The sequence below is a fragment of the Pseudopodoces humilis genome, chromosome 29, assembly GCF_049639895.1.
Source record: "Pseudopodoces humilis isolate 2021_Gansu_Grassland_sample_001 chromosome 29, ASM4963989v1, whole genome shotgun sequence".
In the NCBI taxonomy this organism is placed as follows: domain Eukaryota; kingdom Metazoa; phylum Chordata; class Aves; order Passeriformes; family Paridae; genus Pseudopodoces; species Pseudopodoces humilis.
The window spans coordinates 858014-871598 of NC_142228.1; the positions used below are offsets into that span (position 1 = coordinate 858014).

At 67.4% G+C, this 13585-nt stretch overlaps 1 protein-coding gene across 1 annotated transcript; it reads right to left on the bottom strand.

Annotated features, from left to right (window-relative positions):
- Positions 1-1712: 1712 nt before the first annotated feature.
- On the bottom strand, positions 1713-12331 carry NGFR (nerve growth factor receptor). The gene is made up of 6 exons (XM_005532465.2): positions 12290-12331; positions 8235-8376; positions 4543-4902; positions 3060-3303; positions 2560-2720; positions 1713-2014 (listed from the first exon to the last, which is right to left on the bottom strand). Exons 1-6 carry the CDS (start codon positions 12329-12331, stop codon positions 1713-1715), a joined length of 1251 nt encoding a protein of 416 aa, XP_005532522.2.
- Positions 12332-13585: the final 1254 nt, after the last annotated feature.

Here is a 13585-nt window from a genome sequence, read left to right on the forward strand (position 1 = left end):
GCTCACCTGGCAGCGCTGGAACCTCGGCATGCTCCGGGCAAGGGGAGCAGGGCCTTGGGGACATCGCTGGGAGCGCGGTGACACCTCAGGGGACATCACCAGGAGCTTGGTGACAGCTCTGGGGACATCACCAGGAGCTCGGTGACACCTCAGGGGACATCACCAGGAGCTCGGTGACACCTCAGGGGACATCGCTGGGAGCCCGGTGACACCTCAGGGGACATCACCAGGAGCTTGGTGACAGCTTTGGGGACATCACCAGGAGCCCGGTGACACCTCAGGGGACATCACCAGGAGGCTGGTGACAGCTCTGGGGACATCACCAGGAGCTCGGTGACACCTCAGGGGACATCACCAGGAGCTCGGTGACACCTCAGGGGACATCACCAGGAGCCTGGTGACAGCTCTGGGGACACTCCCCGGCCCGGAGCCGCTCTCCAGCTCACCCAGCCAGGGCAGAACCGCCCCAAAAATGCACTTTTATCTCTCTGGAGCGATGTCACCTCCCCGGGGAGGTGCTGGGGTCATTTCCCTGGAGAGGGGACACGGGAATGTCCCCAGGGGACTTTTCCCAGGGGACATTTCCATGGGGACATTTCCCAGGGGACATTTCCCAGGGGACATTTCCATGGGGACATTTCCATGGGGACATTTCCCAGCCGCCCCTCACAGTGCTGGCGCAGGAAGAGCCCTTCCAAGCCGGGTGGGGCCAGTGGGGACATTGGGGCCAGTGGTGACAGTGGGGACACTGGGGACAGTGGTGACAGTGGGGACACTGGGGACATTGGGGGACAGTGGGGACACTGGGGACATTGGGGACACTGGGGACATTGGGGACATTGGGGACATTGGGGACTGGGGACAGGCAGAGCGCAGCCCTCAGGGCTGTCCCCTCCGGGCCAGGCACTCGCTCAGCGCTTCCCACCATCAGTGTCCCCCTCGGTGACCTCTTGGTGTCCCCTTGGTGTCCCCTGCAGCCCCCCCGGGGGGGTCGGGGCACCCCAAAATCTGCTCCTCAGTGTTGGGGGTCCCCACGGGGAGACCGCAGCCCCAAATTCCGCAGCGTGGGGAGCCAAGGCCGCTCCCGCAGCCCCCCCAGAGCCCCCAGAGCCCTCAGAGCCCCCAGAGCCCCCAGAGCCCCCAGAGCCCCCAGAGCCCCCAGAGCCCCCAGGGCCCCCAGAGCCCCCAGAGCCCCCCGCCCCCCCAGAGCCCCCAGAGCCCTCAGAGCCCCCAGCGCCCCCCGGGCCCCCCCAGCCCCCCCAGAGCCCCCAGAGCCCCCAGGGCCCCCAGAGCCCCCAGAGCCCCCAGAGCCCCCAGAGCCCCCAGAGCCCCCAGCCCCCAGGGCCCTGGCCAGCAGCTCCACGGCTCTGCAGCCCCGCCCGTTTTTGGGGGACAGCAGCTGGATTTGGGGAGGGGAACGGGGCAGGAGCCCCGGGGAGAAGGGGCTGGAAGGGGGAGAGGAGAGCACGGCGGTCACTCCCGTGTCCATCTGTCCGGCTGCCCGCCCATCCCGGGGCTCCCAGCGCTCCGGCCACAGCCGGGATTTGGGGTCAGGGCAGGGCTGAGCCCCCCAAACTCCTTCAGGCGCTGCCGGGTGGGATCGGCGCGGGGAGGGGACGGCACCGGCACCGGGAGCTCAGCCGGGGGGGACACGGGGTGACCCCGCCGCCCCCCAGAGCCCGGCGAGGGTCCCCCCCAGCCCGGGGCTCCCTTCAGACGGGGGAGGTGGCCGTGGACTCGCTGGCCAGGCTGTCGGCGATGTCCCCGCGCTGGAGCCGGCGCAGGGCGGCCAGCAGCGCGTCCAGCGTGGCCGACTCGCGGCAGGCCCAGTGAGCCAGCAGCGCCCGCGCCGGGGACTCCTCGCGGGTGAAGGAGTCGATCAGGTCCTCCTTGTAGCCCAGCTCGCCCGCCAGCTGCCGCCACGTGTCCTCGGCCGAGCTGCCCAGCAGCTTCTCCACCTCCTCCTGCTTGCTGGCCGGCAGCGCCGAGTACAGGCTGCTGTCCACCTTGGGGGCTGCAGGGGGGGAACGGCCTGAGAGCCAGCCCGGGGTGGGGTGTCCGTCCTCCCTGCCACCCCCGGGGGTCACTGAGTGTCCCCTGGGGTCCCAGAGTGTCCCTGTGCATCCTCACTGCCACCCCCGGGGGTCCCTGAGCGTCCCCGGGGGTCCCTGAGCATCCCTCGGGTATCCCCAAGCTTCCCAGGTGTCCCTGTCCATCCCCAGAGTGTCCCTGTCCATCCTCCCTGCGCACCCTCGGGTGTCCCTGTCCATCCTTGGATGTCTCTGTCCATCCCTGGGTGTCCCTGTCCATCCCTGGATGTCTCTGTCCATCCCTGGGTGTCCCTGTCCATCCCTGGATGTCTCTGTCCATCTCTGGGTGTCCCTGAGCATCCTCAGGATGTCCCTGAGTGTCCCCAGGATGTCCCTGCCCATCCCTGGATGTCCTTGAGCATCCTCAGGGTGTCCCTGAGTGTCCCCGTGTGTCCCTGCCCATCCCAGGTGTCCCAGCCCATCCTCCCTGCCCATCCCAGGTGTCCCCGTCCCCCCCGGCTGTCCCCACCTGGCCCCTGGGTGCCCTGCCCGGGGGGCTGCTGGTCGTGCAGGCTCTGGCTGTCCACGGAGATGCCGCTGTCGCTGTGCAGCTTCTCCCCCTCGGGTGACGGTGTCTGGTTCACCGGGCGGTTGTTGGCTCCCTGCTTGTTCTGCTTGCAGCTGTTCCACCTGCGGGGACAGTGACAGGGACAGGGACATCCCTGAGGCTGGCAGGGGTTTGTCCCAATTCCTGCTTTCTGTCCTGGTGCTGGGACAGGGACAGGGACAGGGACAGGGACAGGGACAGGCAGGGACAGGCACAGGGGATGGGACAGGGACAGGGATTTGGGGAGTGGGGGACAGTGGGACCCCCACTCTGGATGTCCCACAGGTGCCACCAGTGAGGGCACCAGGCTGGGTGGATTTCCAAAACCGTGAGGAGAGAGGCAGGAGGGGTGAAGAGGGAGGTGGCAGCAGGGTGGGGGACCCGCTGTCCCCCTGTCCCTGTCCCATCCCTGTCCCTTGTACCTCTTGAAGGCGATGTAGGCCACCAGCCCCACCACCACGGCGGCCAGGATGGAGCAGTAGACGGGGATGAGGTTGTCGCTGGTGCCGTGGGTCACCACGGGCTGTGAGCTGCCCATGACAGTGGTGGCCGTGCTGGCCGCGGTGGTGGCCGCCCCCTCGGTGCCCAGCGGCTCCCTGCTGGCCGGCTCGGGGCTCTCGGAGCCCCCCAGGGACGGGCTCTGCGTTGTCCAGCGAGGGTGGAGACCTGCCCGGGTGGAGGGGAAGGAAAGCCAGGATCAGGACGGGAATTCCTGCAGGGATCTCTTCCCTGGCTGTGGGGGTGGTGGAGGCGGCAGCTCTCGGTCCCCTCGGCCTCGCTCGTCTCCAGGCCAGGCCAAAGCTGTCCCCTCCCCGGGGGTGGCCGTGGCTTTGTCCCAGCACGGTCCCCTCGGGGCACAGCTCCTGCTGCAGCCCCCAAATCCAGGGAATCCCCCCCAGCAGCCCCTCCTCCATCCCAAATCCCCCCCAGCAGCCCCTTCTCCATCCCAAACCCACCCCAGGCCCGGGCTGAGGCAGCCGCGGTGCCCCTCACCCCGCACGGAGCGCCAGGGCCCGGATTTGCCCCTTTCCCGGCCCCACCGGCTCCGTTCCGGAGTGACCCCGATCCTGCCACGCCCGGGCGTGTCCCAGGAGCGGATCCGTCTGGTCTTGCACCAGGGAAACGCGTGGCTGCCCCATCCCACGGATCCCATCCCATCCCATGGATCCCATCCCATGGATCCCATCCCATGGATCCCATCCCATCCCGAATTCCCGGTGTCCTCTCCAGGCCTTTGCCCGCTGCCACCCTCAGGGCCGGGCCACATCCCGCAGCCCATCCCGGAGTGAGGATGCGCCGGGAATTGCGGTGGGAGCCGGGACCTCGCTCTGCCACCCCCCGCCAGCCCCCCGGGATCAGCGCTGGGCTGGGATCAGCACCAGGCTGGAATTGTGCCGGGCTGGAATTCCGCCCCGCCAGCCCCCGGGGCCGCAGCGCTGTCGCCGTCGCTGTCGCTGTCGGGGGGGTTGGTGGCATCCTGCCCCGCCGCCCCCGGCCCCCGCTGCTCTTTGGGAGCCGCTCCCGGCGGACAAAGCCGGCCCTGTGTCCTTGACTTGTGGCTCCATTTACTCGACCCTTGGGCCGAGCTGCCCCGCGCCCGGCTCGGCGGCGGCGGGGACAAAGCGCTTTTCTCCGCGGTGACGCCGCGAACCCGCCCGGGAATCGCCGCTGGGCCTGGCGAGGAGCCCCCGGCAGCCCCGGCCGGAGCGGCCCCGCTTCCCCCGGCAGCTCGGCACGGCTCTGCCTTTGGCTCTGCCGCCGTTTCTCCCCCTTTCCCGCGGGGCTGGGATTTTTGGGATGCTGATGGGGACGGGGAGGAAACCCCATCTCCTTTCCCTCCTCGCCCAGGGACCCCAGCGCCGCTCCCAAAGCCGGGCGGAGCCGCGAGGAGGACGCGGCGCTCACCCCGGCACTCGGCATCGGCCGCGGCCGTGCACTCCCGCACCAGCAGCTCGTTCTCCTCGCACGTGGTGCACGGCAGGCAGGGATCCACGAAGTTGGCCTCGCTGGAGAAGGTGCCCTCGGGACACTCCTCGCACACCGTGTCCTGCGAGTCCTTGCAGGGGAACATGAGGCCGAAGCCCACCTCGCACACGCGGCACTCGCGGCAGCTCCCGCTGGATTCGTCCTGGAAGTATCCGTAGGTGCAGCGGCAAACGGCGTCGTCCGACTCGACGCAGGGCGCGGACATGCTCTGCAGCCCCTCGCACTGCGTGCACGGCTTGCACGGCTCCGTGGCGCTCACCGTGTCCGAGAAGGTGACACCTGCGGGGCCGCGGGGCGCTCAGAGGCTGGTTGGGATCAGATCCCGGCTTCTGCTCCCGGCGTTTCCCTCTTGGGGTGTGCCCGGGGTCAGAGGGAGAGGGGTCCCCGCCTCTGCGGCCCCCCAGAGTCAGCTTTCCCCGTTCCAGCAGGAATTCCCAGCTCTGGGTTCTCATTCCCATTAACACCTGCACAATTCCCAGCTGCCAGCACCTTCCAGGCTCTGCTGCCCATTCCCGCCTCAATTCCCAGCTCCGAGCACCCACCCAAGGTTCCTCTTCCCGTTAACACCTTCCCCATTCCCAGCAATTCCCAGCTCCGGTATCCCGGACTCTTCAGCCCGTTAACACCTTCCCCATTCCCAGCAATTCCCACTTCTGAGCATCCTTCCAGGCCCAGCTTCCCATTAACACCTTCCCCATTCCCACCTCCTCATCCCATTCCCACCTTCCCGGCAATTCCCGGGGATCCAGCCTGGCTGCGCTGCCCCCAGCGCTCCCTGCTCGTTAATTCCTTCCTTCACCCCCATTTCCGACCTCCCGGCGCTCCCTCTGGGCATTCCCGCTCCTCACATCCCAACATTTTCTCCTCCGCATCCTTCCCGGGGGTGCCGGGCTCGGGGCCAGCGGGAGGTGAAGCTTTGCTGACTCGGCCTGGCCCCGGCTCCGAGCGCTCCGGTTTCCTCCTGCAGGACGCGCTGCCGGGGAAATCGATGCCCGGGCCTCGCTCTGCCCGCTCCCGGAGGAGTTCGGGGATATTTTTAGCCCCGGAAGAGGGGTCAGAGCCCGTCCTGGAGGGCGCAGCTGCTGCCAGCTCCCAGCTGATCCCACCGGAGCCCATCCCGCGGAAATTCCAGCCGGGGGATGGAGAATCCCTGCGCTCCTGACCCGCGCTGGGAACGGCCATTCCCGCTCTCAGCAGCTTCCCTGGGGACACCGGGCTGGGGACAGGACAATTCCTGCTCGGGACGGGAATTTTGGGCTGCTCCGGAGGGGAATGAAGCGCCCCAACCCCCCGGGAATGGCCGGGATGGGAGGAAATTCCAACCCGGATTTTCCCCACCCCTCGCCCGGGTGTCCCGCGCCTCTCCCGGGGTTTCTCCGAACCCGCAGAGGACACCGGAGGACGCAGAATCACCAAAACCCCGGAACGCTTTGGCTCAGGAGGGACTTTAAACCCCTTGGAGCAGGGACAGCTCCTCCTGTCCCTGCTCGGACACTCCCGGGGCTCCCCCGGCCCCGCCAGCAGCCCCCGGGCCGGGCCGGGCCGGGCCGGGCAGGGCGAGCAGCCCCGGGGCGGCACACGCGGCTCCCATTAACCTGGGCTCATCCCTCGCATTATCCTGAATTATTGATGGGCCCCATTAGAGCGGGGAAGTGGCCAGGAAAGGCTTTCGGCTGAGTGGGCACATTTGCAGCGGCAGCCGAAGGGATCTGAGCTGAGCAATTACAGCCCCGCTCCAAACGGGCCCCCCTGCCCCATCCGCCCTCCCCCGGCAGCGGCCGGGGCTGCGGGGGATGAATAAATCATGAGGCAGCACTCGGGGCTCGGGGGGGCTGCAGAGGGGGAAAAAGGGGAAATCAGAGCGGCTCCCCCCTCTTGGGGTGGTCTCTGGAACCCCCCCCCGGGCTCTGGCAGGTGCCGGGCTTGGGTTTGGAGCAGGAATTTGCAGAGGGATTTTTGCAGTGGGATTTTTTGGCAGTGGGATTTTTTTAGTGGAGTTTTTCGGCAGTGGGATTTTTTCCAGCGGGTTTTTTTGCAGCGGGATTTTTTTGCCGCGGGAATTTTGCAGCGGGATTTTTGCAGTGGGATTTTTTGGCAGCGGGATTTTTGCAGTGGGATTTTTTGGCAGTGGGATTTTTTGGCAGTGGGATTTTTTTCCAGCGGGATTTTTTTCCAGCGGGATTTTTTGCCGCGGGAATTTTGCAGCGGGATTTTTTGGCAGCGGGATTTTTGCAGCGGGATTTTTTTCCAAACCAATTCCCCCGGCGGATCGGGAGCGCGTCCAAGGGAGTGCCCGCAGGAGGCAGCCCGGGGTGCAGGTGGGAACCTCAGCCCTGGGCCGGGCCCGCATTCCTGGGGCTCAGTCTGGAGCCTGAGCCAGGATTGGCGCTGCCTCTGCCTGCCCAGCCCGCGGCAGCGGGATCTGGAAGGATCCGGAGGGATCTGGAGGGATCTGGAGGGATCTGGAGGGATCCAGGGCCACAGGGTCCTCTCCCCATCCCAGCAAGGGATGGCTGCTTGCAGGTCTCCTTCCCTCCACACCCCCAATTCCCTCTCTGGGAGGAGCTGAGGGTGGGGAGGAGGTTTTCCCTCGGTGGGATCCAGATTTTATGGGATTCGGTGCAGGGGGGATCCATCCCTCTCTGGGATCCATCCCCTCAGCCAGGGCTGCAGCCCCGGGCTGCCTCAGTTTCCCGTCCATCGATTTCGGAGGGCTCGGGGGTGTTTTTATCCCTGCCCTGGCTCTGCTCTGCCCCTGCTCGGCTCCTCCGGCCTCCTCTGCTCTCTCTGCAGCCCTTCCCCCTCTCCCATCGCCTCCCCGGAGCCTCCCGAGCTCCCGGCGGATCCCGGCGGGCTCTGGCAGCGATCCCGGCTCCCGCGGGGCTCGCTCGCGTCTCCCACCGACTTTTATGGAGCGTTGGACACGGGAATCGCGCCTGGAGCCGGCCCGGAGAGCGCCGAGCCTGCCGGCCGGGCTTTGCCTCCCCTCCCCGAGCGGTTTCGCTGCTGTTTCACGGCTTTTGCAAGGTTTGGAAGGGAAAAATAAACGGGAGCTGTCCCTGGGGATGGATCTGAGCTCAGGCTGGGGGATTTTGGGGATAAATGTGGGGCCAGCAGGTGGAGAGAGAGCGGGAATGGGGCTGGGAATGAGCCCGGGATCAGATCCCAGCCCAGGGAGAGGCGGCATTGACAGGGCGGATCTTTGGTTCAGGGAATCCGGGAATATCCCGATCCCAAGGATCATCCCAAATCCCTCCCTGTGCCTGAGAGCTGTCCACACCCAGCTTTGGGGCTGTGCCCTTCCCCAGGCCCCAAAGTCCCGTTTTGGGGGAAGAATTCTGCGTTTTGGGGGAACAATCTCCCATTTTGGGGAACAATCTCCCATTTTGGGGAACAATCTCCATTTTGGGGGGAAGAATCTCCCGTTTTGGAGGAACAATCTCCCGTTTTCATCCATCCTCTCCCCGGAATCCGGCCCAAACCCCTCCCGACTCAGCACGGGGGTGACCCGGGAACGCTGCGGCGCTTCCAGCAGGGTCCGAGGGGTGACCCCGGGGCTTGTCGCGGTGTCCCCGGCCCGGTGGCAGCCCCGGGGGTCGGGGGGTACTCACTGTCCAGGCAGGGCTCGCACACCGTCTGGTTGACCCCGCAGGGCTGCGCCACGCCCTCGCCCACGTTGCAGGCCCGGCAGCAATCCCCGCTGGCCGTGAAGAGCTTGGAGAAACACTCGTCCTTGGAGCCCCCGGCGGGTCCCTGCGGGCGAGCAGAGCCGGGCGGTCCCTGTGACACCCGGGGAAGGCTCCGGGGACCGCCCGCTCCTGCTGAACGCGGATTTGGGGCAGGGGGGGAAGCAGAATTCACTCATTTCCAGGCAGAATTCACTCCTCAGGAAAGGCCCTGCTGAGTTCTGCGGCTGGAGGGGGTCGGGAGAGCCCCCGCGGGTGTTTTGGGGGGGCTGTGGCCGCTGTTTGTCCTTGTCCCCGCCTCAGCCGCCTCCTCTAAGGGCACGGCGCCATCCCGGAAGGCTCGGGACAGGAGAGGAGAGGAGAGGAGAGGAGAGGAGAGGAGAGGAGAGGAGAGGAGAGGAGAGGAGAGGAGAGGAGAGGAGAGGAGAGGAGAGGAGAGGAGAGGAGAGGAGAGGAGAGGAGAGGAGAGGAGAGGAGAGGAGAGGAGAGGAGAGGAGAGGAGAGGAGAGGAGAGGAGAGGAGAGGAGAGGAGAGGAGAGGAGAGGAGAGGAGAGGAGAGGAGAGGAGAGGAGAGGAGAGGAGAGGAGAGGAGAGGAGAGGAGAGGAGAGGAGAGGAGAGGAGAGGAGAGGAGAGGAGAGGAGAGGAGAGGAGAGGAGAGGAGAGGAGAGGAGAGGAGAGGAGAGGAGAGGAGAGGAGAGGAGAGGAGAGGAGAGGAGAGGAGAGGAGAGGAGAGGAGAGGAGAGGAGAGGAGAGGAGAGGAGAGGAGAGGAGGAATTCCTGCCTCGGTGCAGGCTCTGGAGAGCCTGGGTGGCACCTGTGCCCCCCAAAACCCTCTGGGCAGCAGGAACGAGATGGGAACGAGGAGCTAAGGGAGCGCCAGGAGCCCCGGTGACCTCCCTGTGTCCCTGCTGCCACAACCTGTCACCGCCCCTGGGAGCCACCAACACCCCACGGACCCTCTGCAGCCCGGCCAGGGGGGAGCCGCTCCCCAAAACCCCTCCTGGCCGGGAGACCCGAGCCCTCCCGAGCCTCCTCCTGCTCGCAGCCCCCTCCCCTCGCCCCCCACCCCCGGCTGGCTCCGGGGAGCATCTGGCGGCCTCGTCAGCGCCTTGGCCGCGTCCCCGCGCTCGGAGCGGCCGCGGAGCCCCGTGCGCGCCGCATCCGGCGGGGCCGAGACAATGGAGCGCCAGTTGCAGGCGGCTGAATGACAAAGTGCTCCAATTACCCTGAGCTGGGAGGCGGCCGCTCCCCCTCCCCGGCTCCGCCAGCCCGGCCTGGCAGCCCCTGCTTCCAGAGCCTGATTCCAGAGCCTTTTCCCAGAGCCTTCTTTTTCCAGGGCCTTTTTCCAGACCCTTCTTCCAGAGCCCTTTCCCAGATCCTTTTCCCAGAGCTTTTTCCCAGACCCTTTTTCCAGATCCTTTTCCCAGAGCTTTTTCCCAGACCCTTTTTCCAGATCCTTTTCCCAGAGCTTTTTCCCAGACCCTTTATCCAGACCCCTTTTCCCAACCCTTTTCCCAGACCCTTTTCCAGAGCCCTGTTCCCGACCCTTTTCCCAGATCCTTTCCCAGACCCATTTTCCCAACCCTTTTCCCAACCCTTTTTCCCAGACCCCTTTTCCCGACCCTTTTCCCAGGCTCTTTTTCCAAACCCTTTTCCCAGACCCTTTTCCCAGGCTCTTTTTCCCGCTCCCGGCAGGCAGGAGGGATTGGAACATTGGGAATCCTCCCAGATGTCACCCGGGAAGGGGCTGGGCTGAGGCCCCACGCCCCTCGTGGGGGCACATTTGGGGTTTTGGAGCCCGGCTGTCCGGAGCTCATCCCATTGCTCCGTTCGGGATCGGCCGCTCACAGCTCCCCGGGATGAGATTCCAGCGGCTGGGAATGGGGCTGGGGGATGGCCGGGCTGGTCAGGGGGTGGTCACGGAGCACCCAAAGTATCCACAACCCCAGAGCACCCCGAATCCCAGAGTATCCCATGATCCCAGAGCATCCCCAATCCCAGAGCATCCACAATCCCAGAGCTTCCAACAATCCCAGGGCTTCCAGCAATCCCTGAGCATTCCATGATCCCAGAGCATCCACAATCCCAGAGCATCCACAATCCCAGAGCTTCCAGCTCTCCCAGATCACCCCACAGTCCCAGAACATCCCACAATCCCAGAACATCCCACAGTCCCAGATCTTCCATCTCTCCCGGAGCATCCCGTTCTCCCAGTCCGTTCTCCCAGGCCGTTCTCCCAGGCCGCTCTCCCAGTCCGCTCTCCCACGCCTCAGGCAGCTGCCGGTGGCTCCGCGTGGGCCGGGCCTGGCCTCGCCACTCTCGGGCCACCTGTCCCCTCCCCGCGGGGCCACCGCCGCCCCCCGCCCCTCCAGCGCTGCGGAAAAGGCGATTCCGGCTCCAGGTGCCGCGGCCCCTCCTCGCTCCGAGGGTTTCCCGTGGGGGTCCGGGGGCTCTGAGCCCCCCTCGGGGCTGGCGAGGGGCACCTGGTCCGCGTTAGGCCGCGGGAACTGCGCGTTCCGAGCGGTGGCAGAGCCGCGGGGATTAACCCGTAAAGCATTCTGACAGCTGGCCGGGCCGGAGCGCGCCGGCGACACCTCTGGAAGCTCTTAATTGCTTTTGGAGCCGTGTCCCGGAGGGTGGGAGCAGTACCGGGGGTGGGAGCCGTGTCCCGGGGGTACGGAGCCGTGTCCGGGTGTGGGAGCCGTGTCCCGGAGGGTGGGAGCAGTACCGGGGGTGGGAGCCGTGTCCCAGGGGTGGGACCCTGAGCAGGCGCTGCTCGGGGGACGGAGCCGCTCCGAGCGAGGTTTGGGAGCGCTGGCACCGCGAAGCGCCCGGCGAGATCCGCTGGAGACGAGCCCGGCAGCGAGATCCGAGCTGCCCGACGGGCGCGCTCTGCCTCTCCTGGCCGAGCGCCGCCTCTGGGAGAGGACAAATCCCGGCTCCCAGCGATTCCCGAAGTTTGGGCAGCTCGGGAAGCCGCGTCCGAGCGCCGCCGCTCCCGGGCCGGGCAGCGCAGGTACCGAGCGGCGAGAGAGCGGGGACCGGGATGGGGGTCCCGGGGTGCGGGCACTGCTGGGGGGGGCACAGCTGGGGTCCCTGGGGACACTCCCAGCCCCGGAGGGCAGAACCAGCCCCCCGAGGTGACCCCGGCCCAGGGAAGCGGCGATTTGGGGACATCACAGCCCGGCCCCGCCGCAGCGGGCGGGGCGGGGGGGCGAGAGGGCGATGCCCTGGGGGGGAATGGTTGGGATCCATCTGTCTGGGGCAGCTCCGGGCCCTCCTGCCCCCCCGCCCGTTGTCACAGGGACAGGAGGGGCCATCCCGACCCCCCCGGCACGGCGGTGCCAGCCCCGCTCCGCTCCTCAGCCCCCGCTCGGAGCCGCTCAACTCCACCTTCAGAACCCTGCCCGAGGGGTGTCCGGCTGCCCGAGCGCCCCCCGACACCCCCGTTAAATCCTGACCCCCAAAAATGTCCCGTTCCAGCCCCAGCTGCGGGCTTGGACCCCCCCAGGGCACTCCTCTCTCTGCTGCCCCCCCTCCCCGTACCCTGAAGTTTTTTGTCTGGGGCGCACGGGGGGCTCTGCCGGGAGGAAAAGGCTCTCAGCCTTCGCTCTGAGAGAGTTCGGAGCCGGGAGAGTCTGGGGGAGGTTTGGGGGGGCGTGTGGGGGGCAGGTGATGAAGGCACTGGGTGGTTCTGCCCGCTCCCCTCGGACCGAGGCTCCGTCACCCTTTACAGCGGCACCGGAGGGGCTGCGGGACCCCCGTCCCCACCCAGCTCCCCGCACCCCAAAGCGCTCTGCCCCCCGCCCCCCCCACACCCCGGGGGCTCCCCGGCACCTCCGGGACCCTCCAGCCCCGCACGGAGCCTCCAGACACCCCCTCGCGATGGGGACCCTCCATCCCCCGGTGCCCCCGGGGCTCCGCACCCCCTCCCCGCCGGGCTCTGGGGACTGTCCCGGGCGCTGCCCCCCGCACTCACCGCCGGCAGCAGGAGCAGCAGCAGCGGCAGGAGCCCGGCCATGGCACAGCGGGGGGAGCGCGGCCGGTGACACCCCCGGGAGCCGGAGCGCGGCCGGGCTGCCCTCGCTCTGCCGCTCCCCGCCGCGGCGGCGGCCAGAAAAGGGCTGCAAGTCCCTCCCCCTCCTCCTCCTCCTCCTCCTCCTCCTCCTCCCCGCCCCCGGAGCATCACGGAGCGGCCGAGCCCGCACCCTCCGCCGCCGCCACACAAAGCCCGGGCCCCCCCCGGGCTCCCCCCGGGCCCCCCCGGCCGCCCACGAAGCTGGGCACGGGGCTCTTCAACCCCTCGGTTCTCGGCTCCCATCCACGGCTTTTTATCTCCTGTGCTGTCTGTCCGTCCTTCCAGCCCCCTCTCTGTCCCCTCCTCTCCTGCGTCTGTCCTTCTGTCCCCGTCCTGTCCCCGTCCTGTCCCTGTCCGTCTGTCCCCGTCCCGGCCGTGGGGTCACCGATGTCCTCGCAGCCCTGTGGGGTGGGCTGCGGTTTCCAGCCTTGCAGGGGACAAGGGACAGCGTCCCCCAGCCTGGCGACACCCCAGGGCTATCCCAGCCGTGCGGGTGACACAGAGAGGCCCCCAGAGGGGGAGGAGCGGCGGGGGCTGAATTAAATCTTTGTAATTTTGCCCTCCGCAGTGAAATAATCCCAAATGGGCGTCCCGTGGTCCCTACAAAGGTCCCCGCGTGCCACCCTCCTTTGTGCTGGAGCTCGCAGGGTGACTCTGCCCGGCCTCGGGCCCTCCCCGATCCCACAGCGCTGGAAATGCCAGGCTGGAAATTCCTCAATCCCCGCGTCAGCCCCGGGAGCGGCTCTGTGGGGTCACCGGACCGGGATGGGGTCACCGGACCGGGATGGGGTCACCGGACCGGGATGGGGTCACCGCTGGCACTGGGAACGGCCCGGACCCGCTGTCCCTACCCCGGGGTGGCTCCTGTGGCGGCGGTGGCCGGAGCACAGCGGATTTGGCCTCCTGTGGGTCCAGCTCCAGGTGTTTCCTCCCCACTCCGGGCTCTGCAGGTGTTTTTGGGGCTCCCAAAATCCGGCCGTTCCCACCGCTGCAGCCACCGGAGCCCCAAAATCCCCGCGGGGTCACGGTGGGAAAGCGCCGTTCTGCTGGATTTCCTCTGGAAAAGCCAATTCTGGATTCTCCGAGGCGCTCGGGGCCGGCTGCTCCCGCCTGGCTCATCCCGGGAAAGGCTTGACAGAATTCCCTCTCTCGCAGCTTTTCCATGGGATTAAACCCGAGCCAAAAAGCTGCCGTTTG

Coding starts and splice junctions, on each gene's coding strand:
- NGFR (XM_005532465.2), bottom strand. CDS start 12,331: ATGGCCGGGCTCCTGCCGCTGCTGCTGCTCCTGCTGCCGGCG. Junction 8,377..12,289: donor TGCTGCTCCTGCTGCCGGCG/GTGAGTGCGGGG, acceptor GCTCGCCCGCAG/GGACCCGCCGGGGGCTCCAA. Junction 3,304..4,542: donor GGCCGATGCCGAGTGCCGGG/GTGAGCGCCGCG, acceptor CCACCCGGGCAG/GTCTCCACCCTCGCTGGACA.